Below are 15,528 nucleotides of genomic sequence, written 5' to 3' on the forward strand. Positions count from 1 at the left end.
TTCAGAATCATTGCCAAGAAAATCCCAAATGGGGTCCTGGAGAATCCGACATACCTGAGCAAGAAGGTCTCTATTTCTGATGGAGAAAAGGGGGGCAGTGGCAGGGCGGAGGGCCAGATGCCTACACTGGGTAGGCTCTGTGGGTCTTCTTGATGGATGAGAATTTGCGAAGAGAAGTGACAGTGGCTTAGTAATCACGCTCACCTCTTCTTTCAGTAAGTACCCAAAGATGTGGCTTGTGTGGGCCTGGTGACTTGAGCTCACTGAAGGCAGCTAGGGCTTCTCACACTATCTCTCTGCTTATCTTGGGTATTAACTTACAATTGGACACTTGTTTTATCCTTTTTTATTGCAAATATCATTTAGAAGCAAAATACCTGAGCACATCATACCACAGATTCTTCTATAGTACACACATATACCATAGTACAGTTATGGACTCTGCCTATCATGTCTCAGTGATGTCTGTAAAGCCAAATTTAATTCTTTTCATTAAGATCTTGAGTTTATTTTACTTATTGCCCACAGTTTATTCATTAGTGTATTGGCATCTAAACCATACTTTTTATGCTCCTCCCTTCCTCTTCTCATTCTTTTCATCCCCCATTAGAATAGAAGCTATTAGAGGGCAGGCATTGTCTTTATTTTTGGTCATATCTGTATCTGGCTCCTTTCTTACATTTTTATCTCCTGTAAATTTTAGAGTGTATTTACTACTGTTCTTCTTAATATTGTAGCTGCTGGCTATGACATCCATCATGGTGGATGTATGTAGGTAATCTTTGTCCCTTAGCAAATCTGGATGGTCTCTCTCCTACAGTCCATTCTCCACTCAGCTGTCAAAGTGGTCTTTCTAAAGAACTGGTATGACCATGTCCCACCACACCCCCATTCGAGAAATTTCAGTGACTGCTGATTGCCTCCAGGATCAAATAGAAAATCCTCTGTTTGGATCATAAAGCTCCCCATAATCTGGGCCCTCCCTATATTTCCATTTTTCTTACACCTTACATACATTTCCGTCCCACATATTCCATGATGCATGACATGGGTCTCTTTGCTATTCCTTGCACATAACAATCCACCTCCATACTCCAAGAATTTTCATAGCCTATCCGTCATGGCTGGTACTCACTCCCTTTTCTTCTCTCTCCCTTTTCATCATCTTAGCTTTCCTTGCTTTCTTCAAGGCTCAGCTAAAATCTCACCTTCTACCAGAAGCCTTTTCCTATCTTCCTTTTTTGCTAATGTCTTTCCTCTTTTCATTATCTCTAACTTATATCTATATCTACTTATCTATCGATCTTGTTTGCAATAATTGTTTGCATATTCTCTCCCCTGTTAGACTGTGATCTCCTAGAGGGCAGGGACTTTTTTTTTGTTTTTTTCCTTTCTTTGTATCCTCAGCATTTAGCACAGTACTTGGCACAGAATTTGGCACTAAATTTACATTTAGTAAATGCTGGTTGACTGCCTGACTTTTTTCTCAGAGCGTTTAACTTCCTGCTCTTTGAGAAGAGTCTCATATTTTTGTTTAACTCAAAATATTCAACGGTCCTTCTGTTTTCCTTTTGTTGCCTTCTTCCGCCCTACAATCTCCTCAGAGAGGTCAGAATTTCTTTCTTCCTTTTCACATCCTTTTACTTCTGTGCTTTGACATTGAAAGCCTTTCTTCCTTCTGAAGGAACTCTTCATTCTTCTTGATAATCTGTAGAAATACATTACCCCAGACCCTTTACCTTTTCTTCTACATAACAAGACATCTTAAGAGTTTAAACGTAGACATCAATCATTTGAGCATAATGGAAAAACAAATGTAAATCCATCCCTACACAACTCACTGCTTCCAGTTCTGCCATAACAAAACTAATCTAACTCCCTTCTACATGTCAGCCATCCAAATACTGAGAGACAGCTATTAAGGTTACCCTAAACTTTTCTTCCCCAGGCTAAACATCCCCAGCTTCCTCGAATGATCATCATATATAATTTGAATAGAGCTTTGAAGAGTGGATAGGATTTTAGGAGACAGAAATGCAGTGGGAGGGCACAGGGAACAATAGAAGAAAAAGCCCAAGGGGAGAAAATTGGGCTGGGGGAGGGAAAAGGGGCAGGTGGGGATAACAATGAGTAGTCCAGTCTGGCTCTAGCATAATGTGTGTGAAAAGGAACAGTATGTGATACAACTGAAAAGATGCATTGGGATGAAAATGTGGAGAGCCTTGAATGGCAGGCTTAGACGTCTGATTCTCTGAAGCAGTGAAGGGTTTTTTTTTTGAGAGAAGTAAATTATGATCAGAGTTGACCCAAGTGTGCAGGATGAACTGGAGAGGGGAAGAACCCAGTTAGGAAGCTATTGCAGTGGTACAGACATAAGAAATAAGAAGAAGGGGTCAGCTAGGTGGCACAACGAATAGAGCACCGGCCCTGGAGTCAGGAGGACCTGTGTTCAAATCTGACCTCAGACACTTGACACACTTACTAGCTGTGTAACCTGGGGCAAGTCACTTAACGCCAATTGCCTTGCCTTCCTCTCTCAAAAAAAAAATACAAGAAATAAGAAGGACCTGAGTGAGGGTAGTAGCAATTGGAATTGAAAAGAGAAGATGGATGCACAAGACAGGGTCTCCATGCCTGGGTAATTGATTGGATGTTAGAGGGAAGAGAGAGGGCAGAGTTGAGAATGACTTAGAGGTTTTTCAACCTGAGTGACTCAGATAATGTTATTCATTAGTAGACCTGAAGAATTTCAGAGGAGAATGTGGTTTATGAGTAAAGATGATGAGTTTAGTTTTGGACAGAATGAGTTTGAGGTCCCAGGGGGTACCCAAATGGAGATTTTCAGCAAGCAATTTGAGAAGGAAGGGCAGAGATACAGATTTGGAGATCTTCTATATAGAGGAGACATTTGAATTCATGGGAGTTAATGAGATCTCCAAGATATAATGTAGAGAGAAGAGGGCTGAGAATGGAAACAGGGCTTTGAAGAATACACACACAAACCGTTATTTGTGATACTGAGACTGATACTGATATTGAGAACAATATCCATTGTTCTCAAAGAGGACCATGATATCAGGAAGGTGATATCATAACTTGCAAATGAACTGAATTTAACTGATACAGGGCTGTGCAAAGACACCAGCATCACTTTCTCCTCCAGGGTCATCTGAGTCTAGTGGCAAGATATAGGACAGGACAACTAGTGATGGCTCAGGATGCAGTAGGAGATCTTGGCCTTGTTAAGTTAAAGTCTTTCCAGGGGTCTCAGTTTGTCTGAGGCAACACTCATTCGGTGATTAAAACTAGGTAAGAAAAGAGGCAAAGAAGGGTCTTTTTTACCTACACACACACACACACACAAAACATCAATCTGGAAGGGGAAGACCCTCCGGGTTTCTGGCCAAAACAGAAACAATTACTATTTATGCTCACTCTGAGTCATCAGAACCCAAATAATGACCAAGTGAAGCTTGGGCTGGGACCTCTTGTTGGCCACTCAATGAGAGCCAGAGTGATTTGAGTTTAAGACTCGGTCTTTAAAAAGGAAATCTAGCCCATAAACCCAAGGTTTCAGTGATAAAAATTTGTATTCCTTTGGGTAGAACACCACATGGCATGAGATGAGGAAGAAGAGCCAGAGAAGGAATGGAAACAATCTAAAACCTTAGCTTTCATAGAAATATTTGTTCTTTGCTCAGGTGCTATAAACAAAAATAACACACATACACACATACATGTGTGCATACATGTATACACACTTACCCACACACACGTATATCCCCTTTTACTCCCCAGTCATCAGAATATAATTTGCAGTGTGGTTGAGTTAATGTTATGGAGAGAATCTCAATTCCAGTATTTTTTGCTTTGGGGTATTATGTGTAATTTTGTAATGAAACAATTACCCCCAAATGGTGTGTTTTTCACACTATTATTGTTAATAATACTCTTTTATGGAGCATTGTGCTGTGTTCATGTATATCATTTCCTGAAGGCTTAGCTTTTTAAAACAAAAATTGAATAGTGGTCAAAAAACATCCTCTTATCATAGGTGATGAAGAAGAAAAATTTTAAATGTAATTCCTGGTTTGATACTGTTAAAGAGAACATCCTGTTAATTCTGTAGGAGCAATTTGTTAATTTTATTTTTTAAGTATTAGAGAGTTCTCAATGTAAGGACCGAATTTGCATTCTTTCCACTGTATTTAGCAATTGAACACTTATCTTTATGAGTCATGTATGTGTAATCTTGGCATATTTATTTAATGATATTTTGAATAAATAATTCATTGTAAGAACAATGTCTGACAGCAAAATGACTTGTTCAGTGTTATAAAAATGTTAACATTACTAGTGTGTGTATTTGCTGATTTGCTGATTTCCCAAGTGTTAAAGAAAAAAATCTTTTTTGTCCAACTAAGACTCTTCCTGTTTTAAACTATACATCTTTGTATCTTCATTGGGTTAGTACAATGCCTTGCACATAGTGGGTGCTCAATAAATGTTGTTTGGGATAGAACTGAATTGCAGTGTACCATGGTACACTGTATTGCAGTGTATTTGGTGTGATCATAAACAATCTTGTCTCAGTGAAAGCTTAATTCATAAATTGGTACTATAATGCCAAAGAAGACAATATCCGAACAGACCTATCAGGTAGGTCAGTCACAGTCATGACTGTTTGCTGGTGCATTATAAGTTATAACTCATGTTATATGTTCCCACATATACCAATTGTGAAAGGGAAGGAAGGGGGAAGGGAATAAGCATTTATGTAATGCCTACTATGTGCCAGGAACTGTACTAAATAGTTTATAAATTTATTATATCAAATTATCTTATTTGATCCTCACAACAACCCTTCAACATAGGTGGTGTTAATATCCTCCTTTTACAGTATAGGAAACTGAGGCAAACAGAGGTTCAATGACTTGCCCCAGGTCACTAGTAAGTATCTGAGGATGGATTTGAACTCAGGCCTTCCTGACTCCAGGTCCAGAGTGCTATTCATTGTGCCACCTAACTGCCTCACTGTGGAAAAGTCACTATTTAAAAAAAAAGTTATTAATTCAGTTAAATATAAAAATACCCATTGTCCACTGTAGCAGTATCTTTTGGATATGGGGGTAACAAAATTGTTCTCTCTGGTGACTGTATCATTAACAAAACACTCAGAGGTATAATATTGTGTGGAGACTTTCTTATGTCAATAAATGTCTACCTATCCCTAGGAAACCCCAGGGAGGGGCCCCTGATTGAGGCTGTAAATAGAGCCAGGAACCTCTCACACCCAGGAAATAGGTGGGGGTAGCTCCTTCTGTCAATCTCTCTTTCCTCCCTTTTACTGTAATTTGGTGGCTATTTCTGGAAATTCAATGTTCTTCATACTCCTAATCTCATTGATTCAGACATGATTCAACTTTTTATAAGTACACCATAAATCTGATGCACTAAGTAACTAAGGAATGAAATAGAAATATGCAGGAAAATAGCCTTGTGCAAATGTGACTAATGTATACACCTCTTTACTCTTGGGATCCTAGGCCATCACAATCGTTGGTTCCCAGAAGGGTTGGTTAAGATCAGAATTGGCCCAAATGGCAGTCACTTTCCCCCAGTTCCTGGCATCATTTCAGCTAACTGAACTATTCCCATCCATGGTTATTTGAAACATCTTCCCTTGCTAAACTCATTTTCCAGTTCTCAATTCTCATTCAGAGAGTATAAACACAGGATGTCCCAAAAGTCTTAGTGCAGTTTTAAGCAAGACTTTTGGGACACTGTATGTTTGGTAGTTATAAGAATGTGACATAAGTGCAATTAAAAATTATTTTTATGAAGAGGCACATGTAGTCTTTTGGGAGTATATAATACATAATTCAATCACTGAAGATCATTTATATATTTCATTATAAGATCAGCACGATTAGGATCCGTAATGTCAAATAGATTCCAAATCTTGAATGTATAAGAAAAGATTGTAAATGCTTGAGATCTAATGGTTGACATTTTCCTTTATAGATATTGACAACAGCGGCTATGTTAGTGACTATGAACTTCAGGATCTCTTTAAGGAAGCCCGGCTCCCCCTGCCTGGCTACAAGGTCCGGGAGATTGTGGAGAAGATTCTAGCAGTGGCTGACCACAACAAAGATGGCAAAATCAACTTTGAAGAGTTTGTATCAGTAAGTAATAGGAGCTTCTCCTAGGTACTGAGGCGTTTGCTTTGAGCAGTGTTTCATGGGATCTAACATGCTTGTTTTTGATAAATCACATGGCAGAGTGTAGGCTTTCCCAGGAGATATCACTGATGACTATCGTGCATACAATCTGTGTTCCCAGAAAGGTGGGTCTTTGGGATGTTGGCAGGTATTTTGGACCTGGAAGTCCAGAAAAGATCTGGGTTTAAATCCCACCCGATATTTGCTAGCTATGTGACCATGGGCAAATCACTTAAAACCTCTTAGGCACCCCTTCCCCATCTCTGAAACAGAGATTGTTCCATACTTATATTCCCTTCCTTGATTCCATAGTCAATGGACTGTCATGTGACTCTACTGTAAAAAGTCAAGTCATGTTGCCTGCAGAAATTTTTCTCATGATTCACTCTAATTGAAATTTCTTTTATGGCCTACTCTAGTTAATGCAGGAGTTAAAAAGCAAAGACATCAGCCAAACATTCAGAAAAATCATCAACAAGAGGGAAGGAATTACTGCCATCGGAGGAACTTCTGCCATCTCCAGTGAGGGGACACAGCATTCTTATGCAGGTAAAAGCCTCAAACTAGGGTGTGATCATCCAAGAAGTGTTAGCGGTAGTAATGTATTGACTGACTGCCTTGTAATGATTAGAACTGTGTTTAGTAATAAACAGAGGCCTGGTTTACCTAACCAGTTTATAAGCTTTTCTTTCAGGCCTCCTTAGAGGAAAGGTAGGCATACCTTTTAGGTACAGCTGGAGCCAAGAGGCCTAAATGACAAAATGGCTACCAAGGAGAATATAGTCTGTCACATAGAATTAGCTCTTTGGATCTGCTCCTATAGCAAATCCAAGGTCACATAAGCCCATCAGATAAGTTGATTTAAAACCCAATACAACCTGTCTCTAAAGGATCAGAGAGGTTCCAGCCGTATTTTTTTTTTTGCCAACTTACTTCCTCCCAACCCCCATCTCCAAGATACTGGACTTCTTTTGATGTGGGGAATATCCCATCTTTTTTTCCCCTAGCTATCTGCTTGGTATGTGTTCTAAAATGTAGTTAACTCCAGATACTAGTATTAAGGAGAAGAAAACCAGTAAACCAATCATCCTATAGTATAGATCCACTGATGGCAATGTGAACTCTGACTCCATTGCTACATGATTTACAGTGATAGTACTAAAAAACTCCTGAATTTCCTATTTTCACTAGTACATAGCTCACAAGATAGATAACCCAGCAACATTTTTTTCTGAATAAAAACTGGGGGCTAAATCTAAAATAGAAGCAAATTTTGGTTTATAATATGCAGAAAGCCTGACCAGGTATTCTGAATACTGATAGCAACTATAGCAATTCAGAGCTAAATCATTTTCTATATACTCCAAATTCTAAAACTCTAACATTCCAGCTAGAAGCATTAAAAATGACCCTTTATTTGAGATTTATTTCTGTTTGACCTTACAATTGCAGATCTTTGAATTTTATTTATAAATCATGGAGTTTATTGATGGTTATAAATAAGGTATTTTGTTCTTGATTTTTTTTGGGGGGGGGGGATACAGTTTTGCCCCCTGGGTTTCTACTTCTTTTTTTTCAATTATGTAAAACATTTCCATATTCGTCATTTTGTACAAGAAGACTTGGAGAAAAGAAAAAAATGAAAGAAAGAAAATGAAAAATAGCATGCTTTAGTCTGTATTCAATCAATATCAGTTCTTTCTTTGGCAGGGGACAGCATGCTTCATCATTAGTTCATTGGGATTGTCTTGGATCATTGTTGAATTCCTACTTCTAATTCTTTCATTTTTTGCTTTTTGGAGGGCAATTGGGGTTAAGTGACTTGCTCAAGGTCACATGGCTAGTTTTTGTGTTGTGTCTGAGACCAGATTTGAACTCAGGTCCTCCTGACTCCAGGGCCAGTGATTCACTGCACCACCTAGCTGCCCCCCTACTTCTAATTCTTTGATCAATGTCATAGGTAATAATATTAGGGAAAGTAGTAACTCTGCCTAAAGTAAATTAATTTAAATTCTTCTCATTAAAGAAATGTACCTTATTTTCCCCTAGAATATATTAAATGGAAGTAACTGAATTTATTCATAGATTCTCCAAAGCTTTAGTACATTTTCAAGAAAAAGCCACCTACCATTTTTAAATTGGTGTGAAAATGTTGAAATGTGTTTCTCTGTTGTTTGTGGTCATCCTTTATTCCTGTGGTTCTGGACCCATGACTTTGTCATTTGTGTTGGCAATTCTACGGTGAAAACTACCTTCATGGCTGGCACATCAGCAACTCTTCCATAGTTCACGGTGGAAGAGTGCTGGATGAGCAGGTAACTTCTGAATAGCTATGCTTATAACTCTGTTTTTCAGAGGAAGAAAAAGTGGCTTTTGTTAACTGGATAAACAAAGCCCTGGAGAATGACCCTGACTGTAAGCATCTAATCCCTATGGATCCGACTGATAACAGTCTTTTCAAATCACTTGCAGATGGCATCGTTCTTTGGTAAGTTGAATATGGTTGGATTTAGGAGCATTAGGGTGTGAATATTTATTTAGCAAAACTCTTAGGATATAGGTCAAATGTTTATATATTTTAAATCCTTTGACTTATAAGTGGGGTTTTTATTACTGTTATTTAGTCTAGACTTTTTATTTCATCAACATGGGAAACTTCTGTAATAGCTAATATTTTTATAGTGCTTAAAGGTTTACAAAGGGTGTACTAGGTGGTGCAGTGAATAGAGCACCGGCCCTGGAGACAGGAGATCCTGAGTTCAAATCTGGCCTCAGACACTTAACACTTACTAGCTGTGTGACCTTGGGCAAGTCACTTAAACCCAATTGCCCCTCCGAAAAAGCAAAAAAAAAGTTTACAAAGCACTTTACAAATATTATCTCATTTTATCCTCATAACATCCCTGGGAGGTGGGTGTTACTATTATCCTCATCTTACAGATGAGGAATCTGAGGGAGACAGAGGTTAAATGACTTCTCCAGGGTCACACAGCTAGTAAATATTTGGTCAAATTTGAACTCAGGTCTTCTGGATCTTAATTCCTATGTGCAATGCATTGTACCACCTGCTAATGAAGATCTGGAGCTTATAGTCTTAGAAAAAAGAAGGTATCATAGGGTAGCAGTTAAAGAGCTGTACTTGGAATAAGGAAGACCTAGTTTCAGATTCCATTTCTGACATAACTGGCTGTGTGATTCCGAATATGTTGCTTAACTTCTCTTGGCCTCAATTTTCTCATCTGTAAAATGGAGAGTTTGAACTTGGTAGCTTCTAAGGTTCTTTGCTCTAAAAGTATGATCCTGTGAAAACTGTATGGGACAATATGACATTAAATATCTTGCCCAGGGCTACATAGCTACATAGTATGGTTAGAGGTGAGACTTGAACACAGGTCTTCCTGACTTTAAGGGGATGGCTCTTTATCATAGCTAGGTGGCACAGTGAATACTAGAGTGTTAGATGTAGAGTCAGGAAGATCTGAATTCAGATCCTGATTCAGATACTTGTTAGCTATGTGACCCAGGGAAAGTCACTAAATATCTCTGTGTCTATTTTTTTACCTGTAAAATGGGGATAATAATAGTTACTTCCCAGGGTTGTTGTAAAGATTACATGAGATAATAATTGTAAAGTTCTTTGAAACCTCAAAGTACCACATAAATACTCCCTGCTATAATAATATATGTAATGTATAACAAGATATGATTATGATGCTGTATCAGTAATGATACATATATATAGTATATATACATACATACATATATGTGTATATATATATACACATTTATATAGTACTTACTAGGTACCAGGCACTGTGCTAAGTACTTTATAATTATTATCTCATTTGATCCCTACAACAAGCCTAGGTGCTATTATCTTCATTTTAAAAATGTGGAAACTGGGGGAAGCAAAAGTTGACTTGCCCAGGGTCTCACAGCTATTAAGTGTCCAAGGCCAATTCTGAACTCAGGTCTTTCTGACTCCAGGTCTGGGGCTCTATCCACTGTGCCCCCTAGCTGCCTCACTAATTATAATATGATAATATAATTATATTTAATAATATTATGTAACTGTGTGTTGAAGAGTTTTTCATGAAAATTATAATTTAGCAAACGGATTGTAATAATCTCATGGATAGAAGCCTCTTGGTTAGCTAAGTACATTTTGTTATTCAGTTGTTTTTCAGTCATGTCTGACTCTCTGTGACCCCTTTGGGGTTTTCTTGGCAAAGATACTGGAGTGGTTTGCCATTTCCTTCTCCAGCCCATTTTACAGATGAGGAAACTGAGGTAAACAGAGTGAAGTGATTTGCCCAGGGTCACACAGTTAGTAAGTGTTTGAGGTGGGATTTGAACTCAAGAAGATGAGTCTTCCTGATGCCAGGCTGAGCGCTCTGTCCGCTGCACCACCTAGATGCCCATTTATGTCCTTTAGTTTCCACCAAATTAATTTGTTCCCTTATTTTTAATGCTGCTCTTCCATGTTGCCAAAGCGATGTTGTCAATGATGTTCTGCAGGTGTGCTGAGAAACGTCAAGTGGAGGGTTTGGGTTTTTTTTAATTAGGAGAATGAATATCAAGACTTTATCTTCCTCTCTACTGGGGATAGGGTTTTCTGCCACCCTTATGGAATTCATTCCCTCCGATGCCCAAGTGAAGATGGCAACCCTGAAGGTCACAAAGGAAAAACCAAAAATCTTTGTGAAAAGGATCCTGGCCCAATTTTATACTAATCTGCCAGAGATGTGACTATAGTCAAGACAAATTATGAAGGACAAGCCAAGAGGCTGCTAGAATGAATGAAAAACTTAAAATTAATGAGATATTCAGGACATGGTCCTATGGTCCTGCAATGACTTTATAATCCTTTCCTCTTCTGTTTTCCTGGCACAAGCAGGATTTTTAATACATTACTTAAGTATTTTAAAAATCTGACATTTCATGAATGATAGGTATTTTCTTCACCAATCCAGAGGAAACCCCCCTATGCCATTATAGATCCTGTCATGAATCATTGTGACTGTGTGTCACACACACACACACACACACACACACACACACACACGCTGGTTAAACATTTACCACCATACCCCTAGATACAGATGTACATATGTATGTGTATATATTATGTATATGTTAAACATTGTTAACTTCTTTTATTTGACTTTATTTTACTTTTAATATTATCTAGGAGTTCTATGGAAACTGGGAATCCAACTTCTTCCCAAGGCTACTGTCTGGTAACCTTACTTTGTCAATAACCTTTCCGCAATTTTTGTAGCCCTGTGGAAACTTAAACCTTTGCTACTTCTCACAATATTTACCAGCATCACTTAGATAGGTACATATACATGTGTGTATATGTATGTTTAATATGAACATGTGTGGATACATGTGTGTATCTAGAGGTGTGCTGGTAAATGTTTAAACAGCTTTCTAAAAAAATTGTCCACACAACACACTTTTAAGTATAATCTGCATTATTAATATTTTTAAAATTTAAATTTATTTATACTTTTAGTTTACAACATTCAGTTCCACAATCCCTTGAGTTTCACATTTTCTCCCCCTCCCTCCCATAGCAGCATGTAATCAAATATAGGTTCTACAAATACCTTCACAATGAGCATCAGTTATGTTGTAAAGAAGGATTATAATCAACGGGGTGAACATTGAGAAAGAAGGAACAAAACAAAACAAAACACAAACTAGAGAGAGGAAGGGATTTGCTTCAATCTGCCTTCAGACCCCATAGTTCCTTCTCTGGTTGTGGATAACCCTTTCCAGCATGAGTCTTTTGGAGTTGTCTTTTTTTTTTTTTTTTAAGCAATCAGGGTTAAGTAACTTGCTCAAGGTTACACGGCCAGTTATTTCTGGGTGTGGTGCTGAGTATCTGAGCCCAGATTTGATCCCCAGGTCATCCCGACACTGGAGCTGGTGCTCTTACTCGCTGAGCCACCTGGCCACCCCTTGGAGTTGTCTTCTAACCTTGTATTGCTGAGAGGAGACCAGTTTATCAAAATTAGTTGTCACACATACGATGTGTCTATGATTGTGTACAAAATTCCCCTGATTCTGCTCTCCTCACTCAGCATCAGTTTATATAAGTCTCTCCAAATTATTATGAAGTCTGTCTGCTCCTCATTTCTTATAGTACAATAGTATTCCATTACGTTCATATACCACAACTTGTTTAGCCATTCCCCAACTGATGGATATCCCTTTGATTTCCAATTCTTTGCCACCACAAATAGAGCTGCTAAAACTATTTTTGTACATATGGGTCCTTTTCCCACTTCTATGAATTCTTTGGGATACAGCCCTAGAAGTGGTATTGTGGGTCAAAGGGTATGTACTTTTTTTTTATAACCCTTTAGGCATAGTTCCACATTGCTCTCCAGAGTGGTTGGATCAGTTCACAACTCCACCAACAATGCATTGGTGTCCCAATTTTTCCACATATTCTCCAGCATTTATCAGTTTCCTGTTTTGTCATCTTAGCCAATCTGACCAGTGAGATGTGGTACCTCTGAGTTATTTTGATTTGCATTTCTCTAGTCAATAGTGATTTAGAGCATTTTTTTTCATATGCTTATGGAAAGCTTTAATTTCTTCCTCTGAAAATTGTCTGTTCATATCCTTTAACCATTTATCAATTGGGGAATAATGTGTATTCTTATAGATTTGACTCGATTTTCTGTATATTTTAGAAATAAGGCCTTTATCAGAGACACTGGTTGTAAAAATTCTTTTCCAATTTTCCACTTCCCTCCTAATCTTGATTACATTGAATTTATTTGTACAAAACTTCTTAATTTAAATCAAAATTATCCATTTTGCATTTTGTAATGTTCTTCTAACTCTCGTTTGGTCATAAAATCTTCCCTTCTCCATAAATCTGACAGGTAAACTATTCATTGCTCTCCCAGGTTGCTTACAGTATCAGCCTTTATACCTAGATCATGCACCCATTTAGAATTGATTTTGGTATATGGTGTAAGATATTGGTCTATGCCCAGTTTCTTCCATACTATTTTCCAGTTTTCCCAGCAGTTTTTGTCAAATAGTGAGTGCTTATCCCAGAAGCTGGGATCTGTGGGTTTATCAAACAGTAGATTACTATAGTCATTGACTGCTGTCTCATGTACCTAATCTATTCCACTGATCCACTACTCTATTCCTCAGCCATTACCAAGTAGTTTTGATGACTGCTGCTTTATTTTCCATCACTTCCTTAAGCCAAAAAACCAATAAACAATAAATCAAGCCCTGATTTGTAGCATTTTCAAATTTCTGAGGTAGAAATGCTCACACAGAACATTTAGCGATCAGATTTCCTGAGCTAGTATGAGCTGACTCCTATATACTTCTATATCTATCTATCTATCTCCATATCTCTATCGATCTTCATTTTCTATGTTTCTATCTGTATGCAGATAGAGATATAGAAAATCTCTCTCTCTCTTCCTATATCTATCTATCTATTTGGCACACTGAGATACATATTTCTATCACCTGATAGGCAACCTTCTGGTACTATAAACCTCACTGAACTGAACTAGGCTGGATCTTGGTTGACACACATTTAATTCCATACATCAAAACAGGATTTCAGTGGAGGAATCAAGTGATATCATGGAAGAAAGATCTTAGAGGGTTTTTTTGTTTGTTTTGGAAAAGCAAACAGATTTTATGAATTTTACTCCCATGAAAATCACTTCTTGTCAACATACGCTACTTTTAATTAAATGAAATAAAAGCTCAACTCTCATGAGGAGAATTTAGGGCTTTGTTCACACAGAGCAAAAGTAAATGATAGTAAGTAGCATTTATATAGTACTTTAAGGTTTGCAGGGCAGCTAGGTGGTGCAGTGGATAGAGTCCTGGGCCTGGAGTCAGGAAGACTCATCTCTCTGAGTTCAAATCTATACTTACTAGTTGTGTGACCCTGGGCAAGTCATTTCACCCTGTTGGCCTCAGTTTCCTCATCTGTAAAATGAACTGGAGAAGGAAATGGCAAACCACTCCAGTATCTTTGCCAAGAAAAGCCCAAATGGGGTCACAAAAAAATCAGAAACAACTGAACAACAGCAATTAAGGTTTACAAAATTCTTTACAAATTTTATCTCATTTGATTCTCACAACAACCCTGGGAGGCCCCAGCAGGTGCTTTTATGATTCCCATTTTACAAATGAAGAAACTGTGTCAGATTGCGGTTGTGACTTGACCAAAGTCACACAGATAAGTAAGTAACTGAGGATAGATTTGAACTCAGGTCTTCTTGATTCCAATTTCAGTGTTCTATCCATTGTGCCACCTAGCTGGTCTAAAATGTTAAAGATATTGTTGAAGTGAAGAATAACATTTTCTTTAGATGGAAAACACTTTGGATTTTTAATTAGCTTTTGACTGACTTCCTTTACAATGAAGAAATTTTCAAAAGGAGCTCTTTAGTATGTCTGTCTTAAAGGTTATTTGGAAGAATTAAATGTAAAGTAATATTTTTTTTACCCTCTCCTCCATCCTTTTAGCAAAATGATCAACTTATCTGAACCAGATACAATTGATGAAAGAGCCATTAATAAGAAGAAACTCACACCGTTCACTATTTCTGTAAGTATTCAGACTTTTCCAGTGAAGTAGACCTTTTCTATTGGATCTCAACAGACTGTAGAATTTTCTTTTTTTTTAATTTTTAAAAATTTTTTTGCTTTTTTGGAGAGTAATTGGGGTTGAGTGACTTGCCCAAAGTCACACAGCTAGTTTTTGTGTTGTGTCTGAGACTGGATTTGAACTCAGGTCCTCTTGACTCCAGGGCTGGTGTACCTGATCTAGGTGTCACTGCACCACCTAGCTGCCCCACTGTAGAATTTTCTTTGCATTGTAGTTTCATGAATTGTGAGGCATATATATCTGTGTGTGTGTATATTTACACACACACACACACACACACACACACAAAACACACACACAATGTCCCAAAAGTCTTAGTGCAGTTTCAAACTATTAAAATCACTTAACCTCTGTCTACTTCAGCTTCCTCATCTGTAAAATAGAGATAATAATAGCACTTATTTCCCAAGATTGTTGTGAGGATCAAATGGGAAATTTGTAAAGTGCTTAGCACAGAGCCTGGCACACAGTAGGCACTTAATAAATCTCTGCTTCCTTCCTTCCTTCCTTCCTTCCTTCCTCCCTTCCTCCCTTCCTCCCTTCCTCCCTTCCTCCCTCCCTTCCTCCCTTCCTCCCTTCCTTCCTTCCTCCCTTCCTTCCTTCCTTCCTTCCTTCCTTCCTTCCTTCCTT

General features: G+C 38.0%; 1 protein-coding gene across 3 annotated transcripts in view; it reads left to right on the plus strand.

The window, feature by feature from the left end:
• The window catches only part of PLS1 (plastin 1), a 154,250-nt gene that overhangs the window by 96,440 nt on the left and 42,282 nt on the right, over positions 1 to 15,528 (plus strand). For all 3 annotated transcript variants that reach the window (XM_069104681.1, XM_069104683.1, XM_069104682.1), the window contains exons 3-6: positions 6,025 to 6,188; positions 6,644 to 6,773; positions 8,580 to 8,712; positions 14,757 to 14,838. In XM_069104681.1, the coding sequence (XP_068960782.1) occupies positions 6,025 to 6,188; positions 6,644 to 6,773; positions 8,580 to 8,712; positions 14,757 to 14,838 (509 nt within the window). The remainder of the gene's footprint in view (positions 1 to 6,024; positions 6,189 to 6,643; positions 6,774 to 8,579; positions 8,713 to 14,756; positions 14,839 to 15,528) is intronic.

Source organism: Petaurus breviceps, unplaced genomic scaffold (genome assembly GCF_028583685.1).
Source record: "Petaurus breviceps papuanus isolate PSGF00001 unplaced genomic scaffold, PetGlider_PUasm1.0 688, whole genome shotgun sequence".
Classification (NCBI taxonomy): Eukaryota; Metazoa; Chordata; class Mammalia; order Diprotodontia; family Petauridae; genus Petaurus; species Petaurus breviceps.